At 41.4% G+C, this 23,616-nt stretch overlaps 1 protein-coding gene across 1 annotated transcript in view; it reads left to right on the top strand.

Moving 5' to 3' along the window:
- Positions 1 to 23,616, top strand: part of LOC141089107 (myosin-7) — a 62,392-nt gene that overhangs the window by 5,562 nt on the left and 33,214 nt on the right. The window contains exons 9-14 of the mRNA XM_073575399.1: positions 913 to 1,016; positions 8,666 to 8,804; positions 18,512 to 18,630; positions 18,753 to 18,902; positions 21,458 to 21,628; positions 21,941 to 22,250. Coding sequence (XP_073431500.1) covers positions 913 to 1,016; positions 8,666 to 8,804; positions 18,512 to 18,630; positions 18,753 to 18,902; positions 21,458 to 21,628; positions 21,941 to 22,250 — 993 coding nt within the window. The remainder of the gene's footprint in view (positions 1 to 912; positions 1,017 to 8,665; positions 8,805 to 18,511; positions 18,631 to 18,752; positions 18,903 to 21,457; positions 21,629 to 21,940; positions 22,251 to 23,616) is intronic.

Below are 23,616 nucleotides of genomic sequence, written 5' to 3'. Positions count from 1 at the left end.
ATCTTTATATGAACAGACTGAGGAGCTTAGAGATGAATAGCCACTGTGTGTAGAGCTTGCCTCAAATCTGCAGTAGAATTCATTTAACTCTGCTGCCAGACTTCTGCTGGGGTTCACTATAGTGGGGTGGCTTTTATAATTGGTGACCTCTCTTAATCCTCTCCATGCAGATCTAGTATCTTTTGATGAGAACCTTTCCTCCAGAATCTTTGCATACTCGTGTTTGGCTAACTTGATCTCTTTAGATAGCGAGTTCCTAAGTTTCTTGAATTCAGTAATATCGCCTGCTTTATAAGCCTCCTCATTTCTCTTACGGATCAACCTGACTTTATTTGAAAACCACGGCTTGTTGTTTCCCCGAAAGTGGACAGATTTGGATGGAATAAACGTGTCTTCACAAAAACGGATATATGAGGACACTGCATCAACCCATTCATCCAGACCCGAGCATGTTTGCTGGAATACCTCCCAGTCCGTGCATTCAAAGCATGCTTGTAGTTGCAATTTTGCCTCCTCAGACCATGTCTTCTTTGTATAAACTGTAGGTTTGGATGTTTTCAACCTTTGCCTGTAGGCTGGAATTAAATGAATTAGACAATGATCTGAATGGTCTTAGTTCTTGGGTGGTGTGAACAGGGTCTTATTGACCCGTTCAGTTTTTGTGCATGTTTCATGTATTTTGAATCTATTGATTTCTTGCTTCTGCAAGCTTTGGGAGATCCCCGCCTCTCTCTTTTGGGACATGCAAAAGACCCGTTCAGTTTTTGTGCATGTTTCATGTGTTTTTAATTATTAAGCTTAGCACTATTTTACAGATTTCTCATCAGAAATAGCTAGAAGAAAATCTCAAATAATAAAAGCTTAAAGCACATATTTATGTTACCTCTCGTAATATGTTTTCTTGTTTTGCAGATATGTTGCTAGTCACCAATAACCCATATGACTATGCGTACATCTCTCAAGGTGAAACTACTGTGGCTTCTATTGATGATGCAGAAGAGTTAGTAGCTACTGATGTAAGTAATATTCATTGTATGGTCACCCACTATGTCAAACACGTACCCAGTTAACACAACAACTTATATTTAATTTTTCTCTGTAGAGGAACTAAACAGTGATTGACATTAATAGATTCTTTATGTTGTGAGACTCCTTTTTTAAAAAACGCTATTTTCTTTGATTATAGTCACTCATGCTGTTTGTATTGCATAGCTGATTTTTTTTTTTTCAAGAAAACAGAGACATATTTTTTACCTAAGTGTTTTGTTGTCTTGTGAACAAAATAACACATTTAAAATGAACTGAATACAAAAATACATCCACTGTTGTGGCAGTTTGATAATAAAAAGAACAAAGTAGCATTAATGGGAATCTGTCAGCATAATTTCACCACCCAAACTGTTTATATGCACATTTAGTTCTTTCAAAGTAGAGCAATATCTTCTTTACATGGCCAGTTGGTTCCTCCATTACTGAGAAATCAGCGTTTGAATTGCTAAGTAAATGAAGCTGTAGTGCTATGGTTGATCTGAAGCCTCTGTCACTCCAGCGCTATACCCGCCTAGCACCGCATCCTCTTGCTTGACTGACAGCCTTTATGCTGTGTGAGTTCAGGCAAAGGAGCTGTTAGTCAAGGAGGAGGAGGCGGCGCTGGTCAGTGAATAGAGCTGTAGTGACAGAGGCTTCAGACCACAATAGTGCTTCAGTCTCATTTGCATATCAGTTGAAACGCTGATTTGTCAGTAATAGAGGCACAGACAGGCCATGTAAAGGAATTGCTGGACTTGTCTTTAAAGACATGCCTATAAATACTTCAGAGAGATGAAATCCTGCCAACAGATTCATAGAATCATAGAATCATAGAATCGTAGAGTTGGAAGGGACCTCCTGGGCCATCTGGTCCAACCCCCTGCTCAAAGCAGGATTCGCTAAATCATCCCAGTCAGATGTCTGTCCAGCCTCTGTTTGAAGACTTCCATTGAAGGAGAACTCACCACTTCTCGTGGCAGCCTGTTCCACTCATTGATCACTCTAACTGTCAAAAAGTTTTTTCTAATATCTAATCTGTGTCTCCTCATATTCAGTTTCATCCCATTGCTTCTAGTCTTTCCTTGTGCAAATGAGAATAAAGTTGATCCTTCTACAATGTGACAGCCCTTTAGATATTTGTAGACAGCTATTAAGTCTCCTCTCAGTCTTCTCTTTGGCAAACTAAACATTCCCAAATCCTGCAACCTTTCCTCATAAGACAGGGTTTGCAGACCGGTCATCATTCTGGTCGCTCTTTTCTGAACTTGCTCCAGTTTGTTGATGTCTTTTTTAAAATGTGGTGCCCAAAACTGGACACAATATTCCAGATGAGGTCTGACCAAAGAGGAGTAGAGGGAAATAATGACTTCACGTGATCTAGACTGTATGCGTTAATACATCCTAGAATTGCATTTGCCTTTTTTGCTGCTGCATCACACTTTTGACTCATATTCAGTCTGTGATCTATTAGTATACCCAAGTCTTTTTCACATGTGCTGTCACTTAGCCCTATTCCTCCCATTCTGTATATGCTTTTTTCATTTTTATTGCCCAGATGTAGTACTTTGCATTTTTTCCTGTTAAAAACCATTCTGTTAGTTGCTGCCCACTTCTCCAGTTTATTTATATCTTTTTGAATCCTCTCTCTCTCTTCTCTAGTATTAGCTATCCCTCCTAGCTTTGTGTCATCAGCAAATTTAATCAGTTTATCCTCAATTCCTTCATCTAAATCGTTGATAAAGATGTTGAACAATACAGGGCCCAGGACAGAGCCCTGTGGTACCCCACTTGAGACATTCTTCCAACTGGATGTGCAGCCATTTACTACCACTCTTTGGGTCCGATCACTAAGCCAGTTATGAATCCACCTAACAGTTGCCTTGTCCATTCCATACTTAGTCATTTTTTCAATAAGGATTGTATGAGAGACTTTGTCAAATGCTTTGCTGAAGTCAAGATATACTATATCTACAGCATTTCCTTGATCCACCCAATCAGTGATTCCGTCATAGAAGGAAATTAAGTTAGTCTGACATGACTTATTAGTTACAAACCCATGCTGACTCTGTTTAATCACTTCATTCTTATCCAGGTACTGACATACATGTTGTTTAATAATTTGTTCAAAGATCTTTCCTGGTATAGAAGTCAGACTCACAGGCCTATAGTTGCCTGGGTCCACCTTCTTCCCCTTTTTGAAGATAGGAACAACATTTGCTCTTCTCCAGTCTTCTGGCACTTCTCCTGTTCTCCAAGAATTTTCAAAGATTATGGAGAGGGGTTCAAAAATTTCTTCTGCTGTCTCCTTCAGTACTCTGGGGTGTAATTCATCTGGACCTGGAGACTTGAATTCATTTAGGCTAGCTAAGTGTTTCCTCGCTATCTTTCTGTTTATAGATATCCTGGATTCTTCTATTCCCTTAATAGGACAGTGAAGAACAGTTGATGTTACATTTCCTTTCTGAGAGAAAACAGATGCAAAATAGGAATTTAAAAGTTCAGCCTTCTCAGCATCCTGTCTTACCATTTCATCATTTTCATCCTGTAAAAATCCTATAGCATCTTTGACTTTTCTTTTACTTTTGACATATCCCCAAAATCCTTTATTTATTGCTTTTGACATCTCTTGCAAGCCTCAATTCATTTTCAGCTTTAGCTAATCTGATTTGTGCCCTGCAGGTTCTGCAGACAGCATTATATTCTTCTTTAGATATGCCTCCCTCTTTCCATTTTATAAACATTTTTTTCTTCCTTTTTAGTATGTGCTTAAGTTCTGTGTTCATCCATCCTGGTTTCCTTAAATGCTTCCTATTCTTCCCTCTTTTCGGAATTGTTAACAACTGTGCTTTGAGAATTTCATTTTTCAAGATTTCCCATCCTTCCTGGACATTTTTGTCTTTAAGGATATCCAGCCATTGGATCCCTCCAATTCTCTTTCTGAATCCCTTAAAATCTGCCTTTCTGAAATCTAACCTTGACTAGGGATGGGCGAATCCTGCAATACTCGGAATCGCTAGACTCTAACGAGTCCGACTCGGAAACTCGCTATTCGTTGCGAGTCTAGCGATTCCAATGTTAATGAATGGGGATGCGAGTATTGCAGGGATTCCTGTGCTGCCATTTTTTTTGTTCCGCTTAATTCCCGCATGTGGCTGTGCACACCATGCGGAAAGTAAGCAGAACAATTGCGGATGGTACCCACGGTCCGGAGGAGAGGAGACTGTCCTCCGGGCTTTGGGTACCATATCCCTGTAAAAAATAGAATTTAAAAATAAAAAGTATTGTTATTCTCACCCTCCGACGTCCCGCGCAGCCTTCCCGCCTCTCCACGCATCCGTTCCCAGTAGTCCTTTGCGAAAATGCCCGCGATGGCGTCCGTTCTCGCGGGATCGCGAAGTCTCGCGGTCATTCGCGCGACGTCATCGCGAATTACCGCGAGACATCGCGATCCCGTGAGAACGGACGTCATCGCGGGCATTTTCGCAAAGGATTACTGGGAACGGATGCGTGGAGAGGCGGGAAGGCTGCGCGGGACGTCGGAGGGTAAGAATAACAATATTTTTTATTTTTTTTTACATTTTATCTTTTACTACTGATGTCGCATAGGCGGCCTCAGTAGTAAAAAGTTGGTCACACTTGTCAAGCACTATGTTTGACGAGTGTGACCAACCTGTCAATCAGTTCTCCAAGCGATGCTACAGATCGCTTGGAAAACGCTAGCATTTTGCAAGCTAATTACGCTTGCAAAATGCTAGTTTTTCCGCGGGAAAATCGCGGGAATTTAAAATGCGATTTTCCCGCGGAATGGAATTCCGGAATTCTCGCGGTAATTTCCGCGACAGTTCCGGTACGTGTGCACTTAGCCTTATTTGCATTGGACTCGTTACTGTGCGAGTAATCGCTTGGAAACTCGCAGAGTACCGACTCCTGCGAGTCCCCTACTACTCGCAGAGTAACGAGTCCTAACAAGTAGATTCGCCCATCCCTAACCTTGACGTCTGAGTCTTCACAGGTCTTCCGCCTCTAGTTATCCAAAATTCTAAAATAGCATGGTCGCTACCTCCTAGGGTCCCAGCCACTTTTACCTCCTCAACCATTTCATCCCTGTTTATAAGGATTAGATCCAAGGTAGCAGTTCCCCTTGTTTTCTCCCCTACCTTTTGGAAGATAAAGTTGTCAGCAAGAGAGGATAAGAATTTCCTTGACCTTTTAAGGCCTTGGAAAAATAGGATTTTTGTTGTTCTTTATCTAGTGACCTCAGAGAAAATGGAGGGAAGTAATAAAACATAGGAGTATATCACTGTTATTTATTGTTAGAATCAGTTAAAAGCCACATACTTTAATAAAATAACTGTAATTGAATAGTTGATAGTAAGGGCATACATTAACAGAATATTTTCCGTATATAATCTTTGATGTACTGGAATCCTTTTTTAGCAAAGCTTTAGTACTAATTGTCTGATCATGCTGGGGTTGTTAGGACCTGTTGGAAACTGTCCTGTTGATTGTAGAAATAATTAATGGCCAAGCAGCATCACAAACTGTTAAGTGATGAAAGCTGGATGTGTAGTAACACCCTGTCTAATCTCGACGATCCTCGCCACTTGCTATAATACTTTTCAAGATGTAACAACATTTAGCTGGAATATTATTTGGTCTTTGATTCTGCTGAGAATTATTTCAAAAATGTTCAATTGTTGCCATGTACTATAAAGGAAATATTTTATAACATTGCCACACATAAATCTGTAGTGTGGCTCAACATGACAAAATACAGTGGCATTTAAAAGTTTGGGCACCCCTGGTCAAAATTACTGTTATTGTGACCAGTTAAGCAAGTTGAAGATGGAATGATCTCTAAAAGGGCTGAAGTTAAAGATGACACATTTTCTCTGTATTTTAGGCCAAAAAAATTATATATTGTCATTTTTTACATTTTAAAAATTACAATAAGGAAAATAGGCCAATGCAAAAGTTTGGGCACCCTGCATAGTTAGTACCTAGTAGCACTCCCTTTTAAAATATCACAGCTTGTAAACGCTTTTAGTAGCCCGCCAAGAGTCTTTCAATTCTTGTTTGATGGATTTTCATCCATTCTTCCTTGGAAAATTCTTCCATTTCTGTGAGATTCCTGAGTCGTCTTGCATGCACTGCTATTTTGAGGACTAGCCACAGATTTTCAATGATGATCGAATCGGGGGACTGTGAGGGCCATTGAAAAACCTCTAGCTATTTTGAGGTAGTCTATTGTGGATTTTGATGTGTGTGATCATTATCCATTTGTAGAAGCCATCCTGTTTTCAAATTCAGCTTTTTTACACATGGTGTTATGTTTGCATTAAGAATTTGTTGAAATTTCATTGACTCCATTCTTCCCTCTACCTGTGAAATGTTCCCTGTGCCATTGTCTGCAACACAACTCCAAAGCATGATTGATCCATTCCCATGCTTAATGGCTGGAGAGATTTTCTTTTCCTGAAATTCTATGCAATTTTTTCTCTGCACATACCTTTGATCATTGCGACCAAAGAGTTTTATTTTAACTTCAACGATTCACAGGACTTATTTCTAAAATGCATTGGGCTTGTTTAGATGTTCTTTTGCATACCTCTGATGCTAAATTTTATGGTGAGGGTGCAGGAGCGGTTTTCTTCTGATGACTCTTCCATGAAGGCCATATTTGATAAGGTGTCTCTGAACAGTAGAACAATTACCACAACTCCAGAATCTGCTAAATCTTTCTGAAGGTCTTTTGCAGTCAAGTGGGGGTTCTGATATGCCTTTCTAGCAATCCTACAAGCAGCTCTCTCTGAAATTTTGCTTGGCCTTCCAGACCTTATCTTGACCTCCACTGTTCCTGTAAACTGCTATTTCTGAATTACATATTGAACTGAGGAAAGGACAACTTGAAAACGCTTTGCTATCTTTTTATAGCCTTCTCCTGCTTTGTGGGCCTCCACCATTTTCATTTTCAGAATGCTAGGCAGCTGCTTAAAAGAACCCATGGTGGCTGTTTTTTCGCACAAGGTTAGAGGAGGCTATGTGTTTCTAAACCTGTGGAATCTGCATCAGCTGGCCTTTCCTAACATTGAGGGTGAACAAGCCATATCCCTTACAGGCTAATTAAGGTCTGAAACCTTGGTCAAAGTTATCTGAGCACACAAATCTCCAAAGGTGCCCAAACTTTAGCATCGGACCATTTTTCTTTTTGTAATTTTTAAAATGTGAAAAAATTACAATGTGTATTACTTTTTAGCCTAAAATACAAAACATATGTGTCATCTTTAACTTTAGGCCTTTTAGAGATCATTTTATCTTCAACTTGCTTAACTGTTCACAATAACACTAATTTTGACCAGGGGTGCCTAAACTTTTGCATGCCACTGTACTATAAAGCAGGCTCCTGAAAACTATATCTCTGTATATGAGTATTTTACATTTATATTTTAGAATGTGCGTGTCTTAAAACCAATATATATTGCTCCAATAGATCTAAAATAAAAATGAAGTAACTTTGCAAATGGTCTTCAGTAAAAATATTGTACTGTTATGTAACCAGCTCCTATGCAGACCTATATGCCATCATACTTACAGACTATGCACAGTCTGATTTTGTTGCATCCAGTCATACTCTAATGCTGGTGGGTGTGGACCCACTGCGCCATGGGCCAGTCTTACTCTGGAGGGGCGTGACTAAGTGTCTACCGGGTAGACACCAGGAACCACTCAAGGGAAGTCCCCGGGACTGCAGCAGCTGACCAGAGGTTCAGAGGCATGGGTACGAGGTACAGGAAGGGAAGACAAAAGCGTTGTCAGATGGTCTGAGGTTGGGACAGACAGCATGTGTTCACAGTACAAAGTCGGAGTCAGGGATGGAGAAGTCAAATAGAGCGGGTAAAGAGGACGGGTTGATAACTGGAGACTGAATACTTAGATATGCATAAACAAGGTCCTAGCAGGCTAGGAACCAATTTTCAGGCAAGGATTGGTGAGAGGAGCTGCCTAATATAGACCCTGATGGCACGGAATAGGCTAGGAAACCTAATCTCTGTAGGACACAGCACGGTTAAATTGATGCAGACAATGGCCATACCCCCTAATAACAAATGGAAAGCCAAATGGAATCCACATGCAGATGCAGCAGTGCTGAGGAGTGCTGCTAGGAGGCAAACTCAGCAAGATGGCCTGACACAAGGAGAAGTCGTGCGGCGACCACAGCACTGAGGAGGCGTGTGAGTTACTGCCATGACAAATACTATTTCCATCTGTCCTTTCTATTTTAAAGTTTCATAATAAGTATGAGACAGAGGAAGGTTGGGAGCGTGACTGCAAAATTAGGCTACACATAAATTGTTATGTCTGTTACATGGAGACACAAAGATTTGCATAAGATCTGTGTACTTCAAATTGCTGGACATTTTTATGACTTTTTGTAAAGTTGATTAATTTTTTATCTGCTATATATTACCAATAAAATCATGGTAGAGAGTAAAGTATAGGCCTGTGAATAAAGCTTATTCATTGTAAAATGAAATTCAGTTTAATCTGCATTCTGAACCTCAAAAGGTTAATTCATTTATATCAAATCTAAAAAACCCTACATTATTTAACCCAATCCTGATTTGTCTTAACATAGAGTGCCTTTGATGTGCTTGGGTTTTCTCAAGATGAAAAGAATTCCATTTACAAGCTAACTGGAGCCATCATGCATTTTGGCAACATGAAATTCAAGCAGAAGCAAAGAGAAGAGCAGGCAGAGCCTGATGGAACTGAGGGTAAGCTTGCTGAAATATGTGGCACCATTGTAAAGTTATTGTGGTATTTGTCATAACATTCTTCTTGTGTTACAATATAACATGGAAGACTTACAGTATGCCCATCTGTATCTGTATGATAATTCTCCTCCTATCTCCATGTAGTGTTCAGCATAATATGTGACCAAATGGCTCGAGTGCCATTATGTGGCTTGCGGGCACATGAAGTGTGGCTCACGGCTGTCTGCCAGCTTTGTGCATTTTGCACCAGGATTAGCAAGTAGCTATGAAGAGGAGGTCTCCAGATGGTGACTTTTGTTTGTAGCCATACACAGTGCCCATGAGCATATATGGATAAGCATATACTGGCAGGTAGGATGATGAAGTTATTTAGAGGGGTGCTTGAACCTAGATACAATAATTTGTTGAGAGTGTTTAATGAGAGAATACAGAATGAGGGTACAGTGGGAATGCCTGGATTTAACCCTAAGGTCTCTCAGTACTTTTTGTGAGGGGCTTTGGCTATCATTAAACTGGTAATGGGGAGCACTGGGTGTCATTTCTGGGGTGGAAGGAGGGCACTAGATGGGGTTCGTGACAATCTCTCAGAGTTGAATGTGGCTCTCAAATTGAAATATATGTTGGACCACTGCTACAATCCATTTAGGAAATGACATAACATATAAAGAATAGTTTATACTAGGGGTAGGGAACCTCAGGCCCATGAGGCGTAAACTGCCTGTGATTGCCTTTTCTCCGGTCTCCAGGCAGATTCCCGAGAACTGCAGTGCAGCTGTGTTCTGACTGTTGCCAGTCCTTTAATTTTCTCTTACTCTACGAGGACATGCAATGAATGAATGCTGTCGCACGTCTAATGAAAGATTACGTCCTGACACTGGCCAGTGCCAGGAGGTACTTTATGGGTGAAATTAGAGCTTGATGTACTCTTGTCCCACAGAAGACTGTAGCAGCAGCTCCTGTGTCTCCTCCTGTGATGTCTATACCATAGCCCACTTGTGTCCTCATGTGATGCATATACTGCTGCCTCATGTCTCCTGTGATGTATATACCACAACCACATGTCACCTCCTCTGATGTGTATATACTGCAGCCCCATGTCTACTCATATGATGTGTATGTCGCAGCCCCCATGTCTTCTCATATGATATGTATACCACAGCCCCCATGTCTCCTGCTGTGATGTATATACCGCAAGCCCATTTCTCCCTGTGTGATGTATGTACTGCAGTTCCATGTCTTCTCCTGTGATGTATATACTGCAGCCCCATATCTCCTGTGATATATAAACTCAAGCTCCATACACTACCGTTCAAAACTTTGGGGTCACCCAGACAATTTTGTGTTTTCCATGAAAACTCATACTTTTATTAATCAAATGAGTTGCCAAATGAATTTAAAATTTAGTCCAGACATTGACAAGGTTCAAAAAAAGATTTTTATTTGAAATAATAATTTTCTCCTTCAAACTTTGCTTTTGTCAAAGAATGCTCTCTTTGCAGCAAATACAGCATTGCAGACTTTTGGCATTCTAGCAGTTAATTTGCTGAGGTAATCAGGAGAAATTTCACCCCATGCTTCCAGAAGCCCCTCACACAAGTTGGTTTGGCTTGATGGGCACTTTTTGCGTACCATACGGTCAAGCTGCTCCCACAACAGCTCAATGGAGTTGAAATCTGGTGACTGCGCTGGCCACTCCATTACAGATAGAATACCAGCTGCCTGCTTCTTCCCTAAATAGTTCTTGCATAATTTGGAGGTGTGCTTTGGTTCATTGTCATGTTGTAGGATGAAATTGGCTCCAATCAAGCGCTGTCCACAGGGTAGCTTTCCTTATTCAAAATCCCTTTTACCTTGTACAAATTTCCCACTTTACCAGCATCTTAGCAACCCCAGATCATCACATTACCTGCACCATGCTTGACAGATGGTGTCAGGCACTCTTCCAGCATCTTTTCAGTTGTTCTACGCCTCACAAATGTTCTTCTGTGTGATCCAAACACCTCAAACTTGGATTCGTCCTGTCCATAACACTTTTTTCCAATCTTCCTCTGTACAATGTCTTTTGCCCATATTAATCTTTTTGCTTTATTAGCCAGTCTCAGATATGGCTTTTTCTTTGCCACTCTACCCTGAAGGCCAGCATCCTGGATTTACCTCATCACTGTAGATGTTGACACTGGCGTTTTGCGTGTACTATTTAATGAAGCTACCAGTTGAGGACATATGAGTTGTCGATTTCTCAATCTTCAGACTCTAATGTACTTGTCTTGTTGCTCTGTTGTGCAGCGGGGCCTCCCACTTCTCTTTCTACTCTGGTTAGAGCCTGTTTGTGCTCTCCTCTGACGGGAGTAGAACACACTGCTGTAGGAAATCTTCAGTTTCTTGGCAATTTCTCACATGGAATAGCCTTCAATTCTAAGAACAAGAATAGACTGTTGAGTTTCACATGAAAGTTCTTTTTCTCTAGCCATTTTGAGAGTTTAATGGAACCAACAAATGTAATGCTCCAGATTCTCAACTAGCTCAAAGGAAGGTCAGGTTTATAGCTTCTCTAATCAGCCAAACTGTTTTTAGCTGTGCTAACATACTTGCACAAGGGTTTTCAAGGGTATTCTAACCATCCATTAGCCTTCTTACACAGTTAGCAAACACAAAGTACCATAAGAACACTGGAGTGATGATTGTTGGAAATGGGCCTCTATACACCTATGAAGATATTGCATTACAAACCAGACATTTGCAGCTAGAATAGTCATTTACCACACTAACAATTTATAGAATGTATTTCTGAATCATTTAATGTTAGTTTCATTGGAAAAAACTGTACTTTTCTTTCAAAAATAAGGAAATTTCAAAGTGACCCTAAACTTTTGAATGGTAGTGTATGGCTTGTGATGCGTATACCAGAGCCCCATGCCTCCTGTGATGTATGTGCCGTAACCCTATGCCTCCTATGATGCATGTATTGCATCCCTCATTTTTCCTCTGATGTATATACTTTAGCCCCAGTGTATCCAACATGATATATACTCCATCCCCAGTGTTTCCTGTGTGATGTATATACTGCAGCCCCAGTGTATCCTACGTGATATATACAGTCATGGCCAAAAGTATTGACACCCCTGCAATTCTGTCAGATAATACTCAGTTTCTTCCTGAAAATGATTGCAAACACAAATTCTTTGGTATTATTATCTTCATTTAATTTGTCTTAAATGAAAAAACACAAAAAGAATTGTCCTAAAGCCAAATTGGATATAATTCCACACCAAACATAACAAAGAGGGTGGACAAAAGTATTGGCACTGTTCGAAAAATCATGTGATGCTTCTCTAATTTGTGTAATTAACAGCACCTATAACTTACCTGTGGCATCTAACAAGTGTTGGCAATAACTAAATCACACTTGCAGCCAGTTGACATGGATTAAAGTTGACTCAACCTCTGTCCTGTGTCCTTGTGTGTACCACATTGAGCATGGAGAAAAGAAAGAAGACCAAAGAACTGTCTGAGGACTTGAGAAACCAAATTGTGAGGAAGCATGAGCAATATCAAGGCTACAAGTCCATCTCCAAAGACCTGAATGTTCCTGTGTCTACCGTGCGCAGTGTCATCATGAAGTTTAAAGCCCATGGCACTGTGGCTAACCTCTCTAGATGTGGCCAGAAAAGAAAAATTGACAAGAGATTTCAATGCAAGATTGTGCGGATGTTGGATAAAGAACCTCCACTAACATCCAAACAAGTTCAAGCTGCCCTGCAGTCCGAGGGTACAACGGTGTCAACCCGTACTATCCGTCGGCATCTGAATGAAAAGGGACTGTATGGTAGGAGACCCAGGAAGACTCCACTTCTTACCCCGAGACATAAAAAAGCCAGGCTGGAGTTTGCCAAAACTTACCTGAAAAAGCCTAAAACATTTTGGAAGAATGTTCTCTGGTCAGATGAGACAAAAGTAGAGCTTTTAGGGCAAAAGCATCAACATAGAGTTTACAGGAGAAAAAAGAGGCATTCAAAGAAAAGTACACGGTCCCTACAGTCAAACATGGCGGAGGTTCCCTGATGTTTTGGGGTTGCTTTGCTGCCTCTGGCACTGGACTGCTTGACCGTGTGCATGGCATTATGAAGTCAGAAGACTACCAACAAATTTTGCAGCATAATTTAGGGCCCAGTGTGAGAAAGCTGGGTCTACCTCAGAGGTCATGGGTCTTCCAGCAGGACAATAACCCAAAACACACTTCAAAAAGCACTAGAAAATGGTTTGAGAGAAAGCACTGGAGACTTCTAAGGTGGCCAGCAATGAGTCCAGACCTGAATCCCATAGAATACCTGTGGAGAGATCTAAAAATGGCAGTTTGGAGAAGGCACCCTTCAAATATCAGGGACCTGGAGTAGTTTGCCAAAGAAGAATGGTCTAAAATTCCAGCAGAGCATTGTAAGAAACTCATTGATGGTTACCGGAAGCAGTTGGTCGCAGTTATTTTGGCTAATGGTTGTGCAACCAAGTATTAGGCTGAGGGTGCCAATACTTTTGTCCGGCCCATTTTTGGAGTTTTGTGTGAAATGATCAATGTTTTGCTTTTTGCTTCATTCTCTTTTGTGTTTTTTCATTTAAGACAAATTAAATGAAGATAATAATACCAAAGAATTTGTGTTTGCAATCATTTTCAGGAAGAAACTGAGTATTATCTGACAGAATTGCAGGGGTGTCAATACTTTTGGCCATGACTGTATACTCCAGCCCTGGTGTCTCTTATGTGATGTATATATAACAGTCTCAGTGTCTCCTATGTGATATATAAAGTAGTCTCGATGTCTCAAATGTGATGTGTACAGTATCAGAAGTCTCAGCTTCCCCTATGTGATGTATATATACAGCAGCCTCGGTGTCTCCTGCTTGATGTATACAACAATCTCGGTTTCCTGTGTGATGTGTATACAGAAGTCTCAGGGTCTTCAATGTAATGTGAATCAGAAGTCTCAGTGTCCCAGTGTTCCCTATGTGATGTATATATACAGCAGTATCAGTGTCTCCTGTGTAATGTATACAGCAATCTCGGTGTCTCCAATGTGATGTGTATCAGAAGTCTCATTGTCCCCTATGTGATGTATATCCTTCAGATCTGCCACTGCTTGAGTTCTATAAATGTTAGATGATCAGTGATGAATGTCTCACTGTGAGGAGACCTGCAGTGTAATATATATCTGATCTGTGTTCAGTACAACTACTGTTGTGAGTGCTTTACAAAACTTATCATTGCAAAGAGTCGCCTACTCTCCAGACCTACGCAAATCTGGAAAAGCAGTAATGAGTATCAACATCAATACCACCTAACATCAGAGCCGCACCAAAGAGAAGCCGCTTTTGCCATCATAGTAGGGGTGAGATAATTAAATGTTTCAACAAATATAGCAATGTGATAATGTGTGCAAACTGTAAAGCGCTGCGGAATATGTAAGCGCTATTTAAAAATAAAGATTATTATAGCAGGGTAATTTTCAAGTTGATAATTTTGTATGGCCCTCATGTAAAAAAAGATCCCTCCCTCCCAGTTTATACCAATGCATGTCTATTTGTCGTTGGAATACAATAGTATTTTTGTTATAAAGAAATTTGACAATCAAACCAGTAATGGTTTTCCTGGTGAAATACAATGACTGTGTTAATAACAGTTCATTAGTTAAATAGTACCAATCACTAGAGATGAACCTGAACAGTAAAGTTTGGGGTCTGTACCGAACACCTACTATTTGGACACGGACTCTGAACACAGACTTCTCCAGGAAGTCTGCATTACTGTTTGTGTTTGGCACCCCGAACACCGGGCATTTCTCGCGCTGTCATCTGCATGACAGTGCAAGAAACATTGGTTGCTCTGCTAGGTGGTAAGATTATTACCACCGGTCAGAGCGCTGCAGTTCCCGCCCTGTCAAATGACAGCATGAGCCCGCAGCTGTGACCAAAGTAAAAAGTTTACCTCCAGTTGCAGAGGTGTCATCTGATGGGAGTATTCATCAGCCAGGGCCTGCGCTATAAATAAAAAAAAAAAAAATGCATGCGTTCTACTTTACTTTTGATAACAAGCCAGGAAAAACTGACAGATGCTGGCTGCAACCCTCAGCTTTAGCATGGCTGGTTATCAAGAATAGAGGAGTTCTCATGCGTTTTTTGAAATTATTTAAATAAATAATTTAAAAAAACGACGTGCCCTCCCCCATTTTTGACAACCAACCAAGCTAAAGCAGACAGCTGGGGACTGGTATTCTCAGGCTTGTAAGGGGCAATGGATATTGGTCCACAGCCTAAAAATAGTAACCTTCAGCCGCCCCAGAAAGGCCACATTTATTAGATGCGGCAATTTTGGCACATTGCCCAGCTCTTCCCACTTGCCCTGTAGTCATATTGTAAATACCTAAACACACAGCCAGAATAAAGTCCTTTATTTAAAATAAAAAGACTCACAGTTTTATTTTCTTAATTTAAAAATAACAAACACAGTTTTACTTACCTTACGCTCAGTCAATTGAAGCCCTTGTCCCCTGTATAGAATCATAGAATCATAGAATCGTAGAGTTGGAAGGGACCTCCTGGGCCATCTGGTCCAACCCCTGCTCAAACCAGGATTCGCTAAATCATCCCAGTCAGATGTCTGTCCAGCCTCTGTTTGAAGACTTCCATTGAAGGAGAACTCACCACTTCTCGTGGCAGCTTGTTCCACTCATTGATCACTCTGTCAAAAAGTTTTTTCTAATATCTAATCTGTGTCTCCTCCCATTCAGTTTCATCCCATTGCTTCTAGTCTTTCCTTGTGCAAATGAGAATAAAGTTGATCCTTCTACAATGTGACAGCCCTTTAGATATTTGTAGACAGCTATTAAGTCTCCTCTTAGTCTTCTCTTTTGCAAACTAAACATTCCCAAATCCTGCAACCTTTCCTCATAAGACAGGGTTTGCAGACCGGTCACCATTCTGGTCGCTCTTTTCTGAACTTGCTCCAGTTTGTTGATGTCTTTTTTAAAATGTGGTGCCCAAAACTGGACACAATATTCCAGATGAGGTCTGACCAAAGAGGAGTAGAGGGAAATAATGACTTCACGTGATCTAGACTGTATGCTTCTGTTAATGCATCCTAGAATTGCATTTGCCTTTTTTGCTGCTGCATCACACTGTTGACTCATATTCAGTCTGTGATCTATTAGTATACCCAAGTCTTTTTCACATGTGCTGTTGCTTAGCCCTATTCCTCCCATTCTGTATATGCTTTTTTCATTTTTATTGCCCAGATGTAGTACTTTGCATTTTTCCCTGTTAAAAACCATTCTGTTAGTTGCTGCCCACTTCTCCAGTTTATTTATATCTTTTTGAATCCTCTCTCTCTTCTCTAGTATTAGCTATCCCTCCTAGCTTTGTGTCATCAGCAAATTTAATCAGTTTACCCTCAATTCCTTCATCTAAATCGTTGATAAAGATGTTGAACAATACAGGGCCCAGGACAGAGCCCTGTGGTACCCTACTTGAGACATTCTTCCAACTGGATGTGCAGCCATTTACGACCACTCTTTGGGTCCGATCACTAAGCCAGTTATGAATCCACCTAACAGTTGCCTTGTCCATTCCATACTTAGTCATTTTTCAATAAGGATTGTATGAGATACTTTGTCAAATGCTTTGCTGAAGTCAAGATATACTATATCTACAGCATTTCCTTGATCCACCCAATCAGTGATTCCGTCATAGAAGGAAATTAAGTTAGTCTGACATGACTTATTAGTTACAAACCCATGCTGACTCTGTTTAAAATATATAAAATATATAAAATAATATATATAATAATATATAAAATAATAAACAACAAAAATACTCCCCTAATGCCCATTTCATTGAAGTCCTGTTATCCTGTAAAAAACAAAAATAAAAAAAAACCATATCGCTCACCTGTCTGACGAACTGTTCCACGTCGTAATCCAAAATGCGACCATGCAGGCTGAAAACCATGGCAGAATGAGTTACTGCGAGCAGTGATGTCCTCTTCTCTGTGCAAGCAAGAGATTCTACATGTTATCGTGACATCACACTTTTTCAACTAAATCAACTCTGTCGCATCTTTTACTAATTGATTATTAATCGGTAACCGCTCTAATATCATTGATTGGTAGCTGCTTAGTAAATGATGTGACCGTGCTGGTTTAGATCAAACTGCAAAGCCTCAGGATAAGGGTTCGCTCACACAGCTTAGTGCTAACCGATGTTTTATCTGATGTTTTTGGAAAGCACTTGGCACAATGTTTTACTATGGGGCAGTGCTGAGCTGTGATTATTTTCTGATGTCGATTTGGCATGAGAAAACAAAAGTAGCATTCTGCGAGTGGCTCCGATATTCAGATCACGCTCACCCATACAAGTCTATCGGTGAGTGTAAAAAAACGGACTGCACTGTGCACACAGAGACAATGGAGAAGATGGAGCAATTAAGTTCTCCATCTTCTCTTTGCCTTGGCTGCAATTCTCTCATGTGAGATAATCGAATCTCACTCAGATATGACTCGGCTCAAACTCTGACAGATTCATTTGTGTCCCGATTCTCTCACATGAGAATATAAGACAGTGTCAGCAACCCGTAACATGCAAGATTTTGCGCTTTCTCAGTGAGAGGGGCCATGGAGGGTTATGAGATCCTACTCTGCAAGTTGGTATCCCACAACCCAGAAGTTCGGACTCAACTTTTTGTTTGACACATTTCTGGACATTTTTGACAATAATTTAAACTTAGTAAAATCCTCAGTCTATTTTCTTAAATAAAAAGTCAGCCCCAATCTGGTGATACTCTTAGGCTATGTTCCCATGTATGCAGAAAAAAACGGACTCCTTCCCTGGAAAAACGCGCTTTTTTTATGTGTTTTTTGCACGGTTTTGTTTTTCATTTTTTAAGCGTTTTTTACAGGAGCATCCTCCTGCTAATAGAATATACTTGAAAATGCGTTTTTTTCTGCAAAATTAATGAACATGCTGCGTTTTTTTCCGCGATGCGTTTTTTTCGGGGAAAAAAACGCATCATGTGCACAAAAATTGCGGAATTCATTAAATGGGATGCTTCTTGTATGCGTTTTTGAAGCGTTTTTGCAGGCAAAAACACTTAAAAAACGTGAAAAAAACTCTTACATGGGCACACAGCCTCAAAGTACTCTTCCTTTCATGTGTTTTATTTCATAAAGTGATATGCTAACCCTTAGCTCCATGTACAGTACTATACATGATTGCTAGTTTTCTTCTAAGTTTGGCTTGGATTTGAAAAAGCATCATTATTGGGTCTTGATTTAGAATTTAAATCCACAAAATTTATGAACCTCAACTTCACTTTACACTAGAAGATAACCTGCTGGTAATGAGAGAAGATCATCACCATGGCAAGTTGATCAGTGCTTATCGCCTTCCAATTACATGGAGGTATCATTTACATGAAGCTGTTATCATCAGTAATGGTGGACAGAAGATTGTTCATATGAGTGTTCACCTCCATACAATTTCTGTTATTGTTGACTAATCTAAATCTAACCAAATTGCCATTCAGTTCCCATGTACTGTAACAATGTTAACAAAATGGCACCTTTCTACTTCTCAATGCTCCCCAGGAAGTCAGCAACTGTGATCTGCAGGATTAGCATTGAGCATATTAAACATTTTCTACTATATAAACTGTGTATTTCCAGAGGCTGATAAGGCTGCCTATCTAATGGGCCTGAACTCTGCTGACCTCTTGAAGGGCTTGTGCCACCCTAGGGTTAAGGTGGGGAATGAATATGTCACCAAAGGACAAAATGTCCAACAGGTCAGTTACATATGTATTTGTTCTCAATATTTTAGTGTGGGATAACTATATTATACTAAAGCGTTACAGTGTTATTAATATTTGTATAGTATTTCTGTAAGCTCACCTTGAATGTCTTCTAGGTATATTATGCCATTGGTGCGCTGGCCAAGTCAGTGTACGAGAAGATGTTCTTGTGGATGGTGGTGAAAATTAACACTACATTGGAGACCAAGCAGCCCCGACAATACTTCATTGGTGTGCTGGACATTGCTGGGTTTGAGATCTTCGATGTAAGTAAACTCCTGAAATTTTAGAATTAAGGAAAATTCTTTAAACTATATGAATTCATCATCCCTATAATTTGAACCTGTTGCTTCCACTTTTTTCCCTAGTATTTGTCTCTGCAGTACGTCTTCTATTTATTATGTTTGCTTATGGAGCACTTTACAGACGTCATTATCACTGTCTCCATTTAGGCTTACATTCTAAATTCCCTATCAGAATGATTTTGAAGAGTATGAGAAAACTCACATGAAAAATCCTAGTAGATGTTGTCCTTGGTGGTATTAGAACCCAACACCCTAGTGCTATAAAACTACAGTACTAACCGTTGAGCCATCCAACACACTGGTGCTACAAGACTACAGTACTACCCATTGAACCGCCCAACATCCTGGTGCTATAAGACTACAGTACTACCCATTAAGTCACCCAACACCTTGGTGCTATAAAACTACAGTACTAACCGTAAAGCCATCCAGCACCCTGGTGCTATAGGACTACAGTACTAACCATTGAGTCACCCAACACCCTGGTGCTATAAGACTACAGTACTAACTATTGAGCCACCCAACACCCTAGTGGTATAAGACTACAGTAATAACCACTGAGCCACCCAACACCCTGCTGCTATAAGACTATAGTACTAACCATTGACCCATCATGCTGCCCTTTATTTTCCATCTTTTAATATGTGATACGCTTAGGTCACTGAGAAAGGCATATCTGCCATGCGAGACACTATACTAGACTTGGAAGCTAGGAGTATGAATTAAAGGGTTATTTAATGTATACAGCAATATAAATGAAAAGGTTATTGTCACGCTCACGCCCTGACTTGTGGGCGTGAGCCAGGGGGTTGTGGCCCCACTGTGCCACAAACCAGACTACCCTGGAAGTGGCGTAACTAAGACAGCTGCCTTGGTTTTCACTGGAGCCTCTGATGGTGAGGTCAGGCTTGTGCGGCAGGCAGATGCCACGTGCCACTCCAGGGTGGTGTCTTGCTTTGGCTGTTGTTCCCACTTGGGGAGACGGTATGGGCGACAGGCATGAGTAGTAGACAGACACGGAAGAGACACTGTCAGGTGGGCACGGCAGAGACACTGGCAGGCGGGCACAGCTGAGACACTGGAAGGCGGGCATGGCTGAGTCACTGGCAGGCGGGCATGGCTGAGACACAGGGCTGGCATGCACGGCTGAGACACAGGGCAGGCTGTCACAGCTGAGACACAGGGCAGGCTGGCACAACTGAGACACAGGGCAGGCTGTCACAGCTGAGACACAGGGCAGGCTGTCACAGCTGAGACACAGGGCAGGCAGGTACTGCTGGGACACAGGGCAGGCAGGAGTGATATATGAAGGAACAGGTAGAGACCTGTTCACACAGCTGGTGCAGGTACTGGTACACGCAGGAAGGAACGGTGTACAAAGGGACAGGTAGAGACCTGTTCACACAGCAGGTGCAGGTACTGGGACAGGCAGAAAGGAGTGGAGTATGACGGCACAGGTTTGGACCTGTTCACACTGGAGGTGCAGGTACGGATACAGGCAGGAAGGAGTGGAGTATGAAGAAACAGGTTTGGACCTGTTCACACTTTGGAGGGGAACCGCAAGGCTGTGGAGAAGAGCTAGAGAGCAGCAAGAAGTTCTGCAGCAGCAGAAGCAGAACCGCTAGAGTACGGAGCACAAGCAGACAGAGGACACAGCAGGGAAAGGAACCACAGACATGGAGACTGACAGACAGAGGTAGGACAACAGGGGCCAGGATATACTGCCTACTGGTGGGCAGGGAGGACATGTACAAGACAAGGCTAGAACAAAGACACAGAGACCAGGATAAGACAAGGCAAGGAGTAATAGCACAGGGACCAAGATATTCTGCCTCCTGGAGGGCTGACAGAGAAGTACTAAGCAAGGTATAGAGACACAGAGATTAGGAATGAAGCCTCCAGAGAAGGCGAGACATAGGACAGGGCCTGGCTTACTCAGCAGCAACATTGCACTAACATTGCACAAGTGAGATCCACAGGGTGGAGCTGCCCTAAATCCTAGCGGGCTCTTGGTAATTAGTCAGGGACACATTAGACAGGTGCACTCTGACTCCATAAGAACCAGAGAGTTCTGGCGCCGCCCCCCAATGCACACAGCCAGGAAACATGCAGAGAGCAGACAGGAGACAAGAGGCACAGCGCATGGAGCTGGCAGCAGACAGAAGTCACAGCAAGGCCTGGAGCAGTGAGTAAGATGGTGTGTAGGGGATGGGAGGCCATGCAGTGATGCCAGCAGGGTTGTTAGTTATCTTGCACCACAAGATATGCCATAAACAAATGATAGCGGTGGGTTACACCAGTGGGTCCAGATTGGGGCCCATCACGTACCGCTGTCAGAGGAAAGGTGTCTGCATGCACATATCTCTCTATTCATTTTTATGGGGATTCCAAAAATTGCCGAGCTAGCGCAAGATGAAGACAATTCATTTAATTTATTTAGTGAAATATATTGATTTCCATGATTTTACTATGGATCTTATTTTTTATTATATTATTTTTTATATGTTTCTGTCTAGTTTAACAGCTTTGAGCAGCTCTGCATTAACTTCACTAATGAGAAGCTACAGCAGTTCTTCAACCACCACATGTTCGTGCTGGAGCAGGAGGAGTACAAAAAGGAGGGGATAGAATGGGAGTTTATAGACTTTGGCATGGACCTGCAGGCCTGTATTGATCTCATAGAGAAGGTGAGAGCATTGTAACCATTGAGCCATATATTAGTCCTGTATCACACTGCGATATATAATGAGTGCCATTTTTAATTGTATCCTTTGACTAGAGGTCATTTATTATATCTTTATTTTCTAATTATTACTTTACTATTGCCTATAAATTAAGAGGTTCACTGCCCATTATATATTTCACAGACCTCTATGTATTTTCTAGGAGGCATGCAGTATAAGTAATATTACAGAGGAAACATAAAATAATTACCGTAAGTTTGTACTTTCTTTGTTTTATGTCTTACTTATCGGGTTTTATTTGGTGGTTCTCCACAGCCTATGGGTATCATGTCCATCCTTGAAGAGGAGTGCATGTTTCCCAAAGCCACTGACATGACCTTTAAAGCAAAACTATATGACAATCACCTTGGCAAGTCCAACAACTTCCAGAAACCAAGGAACATCAAAGGGAAGCCTGAGGCTCACTTTGCTCTGGTCCACTATGCTGGTACTGTGGACTATAACATTACGGGCTGGCTGGAGAAGAACAAAGACCCATTGAATGAGACTGTGGTGGGGCTGTACCAGAAGTCATCCCTCAAGCTGCTGGCTCTTCTATTTGCCAACTATGCTAGTGCCGAATCAGGTACAGATAGGAGAAATGCTGCATTATTGTATTGTACTATTAAAGTTGCGCCTGCTTTTCTGTCAGCACATATACATATATGCGTACCTACATATAATACTAACGCAGGTTTAGGATGTCCACATTATATTACTTACTCAGACCAAATAGCATTATTACAAATTGAAATATTCATCTAAGTAGATTTTAAAAGGTCATTAAGTTATGTCATACCTGTAGGGACCCCAGCGATCCAGGGAACTGGCTCTGGAGCCCCAAAAACGGGCTCTGTAGAACCAATTCCTGATTAGGGTGGTTGTGCCCATCCTTGGTCTCAACTCTATTCATTATCTATGGGACTGCTGGAAAAAGTTGAGCACAGCGCCTTTGGGTATACGCTATGCAATGCCTCCCTCTAGAGAAAGAGTTGCTCAGAGAAGATCAACACTTTAGGAAATATCTAATTTGTGGTGAACCTAAATAGATTGTTTGCATAGATTATAGCCAATAGATAACCCTCAGCCCTCTCCACATTAGGGGGTCCCGGTGGCAGTGGGGGGGTCCCGGCGGTGTCCCACTGGTGGTCCTGGTACCACCAGCGGGTGCCATATTGGAATACCCATCACTGGGGTATTTCAATATGGCGGTCGGCTTACTTCCAGTCGGCGCGGTGGATTGTGGGATTCGGGGACATCCAGACGGAAGTGGATGACAGACAATTTAAGGTAATTATATATATAGATTAGACCCTACGGTAAGCCTGGCTTCACACAGCTTTAGTAACAGTTTTTGAGAAGGTTTTTGGGGCTGAACATAAGAGTGGCTCAAGACATTAAAGAATAGATTGATATTTCATCCCTTTGTATCCACTTTTGTGTTTGTGATCGAAACACTGCATTAATGGGAACCTGTCACCTGAAAAACACTATTAAACTGCAGAAATGGGTTTAATTTGCAGGTTAATTGCACTCTGCCTGGCGCCTGCGCTTAGACCTCCCTGATACTGGAAAGAAATGAACTCTATTCCTTCTGGTGGCGCTCAGGTCTTAGTTATAGGAGCGGCGTCACTGCAGGGTCATTCACTGTGTATAGAGAGCGGTGGCTGTAACCGCACACCTGTCACTGACTGACAGCCAGCCCTAATGCTGAGCTACTGTCAGTCAGTGCCGGCGGCATGGTTAAAGCCACTGCATACTCAGAGTGGTAACTGAAACAACGCCGGTGCCACACCTGTGACTGAAAAACAAAGGCTACCGGAAGTTCATTTCCTCCCGACAGGGGGGGGGTCTAAGTGATATAAATGGTCATATCTGTATGTTAATAGCGTTTCTTCTCATGACAAGTTCTCTTTAAAAACTACACATGTAATTCTAGTCTTAAATATAGT

Source organism: Dendrobates tinctorius, unplaced genomic scaffold (genome assembly GCF_039654945.1).
Source record: "Dendrobates tinctorius isolate UK_male_01 unplaced genomic scaffold, ASM3965494v1 ptg000044l, whole genome shotgun sequence".
Classification (NCBI taxonomy): Eukaryota; Metazoa; Chordata; class Amphibia; order Anura; family Dendrobatidae; genus Dendrobates; species Dendrobates tinctorius.
This window is presented reverse-complemented; position numbering and strand designations above follow the sequence as displayed.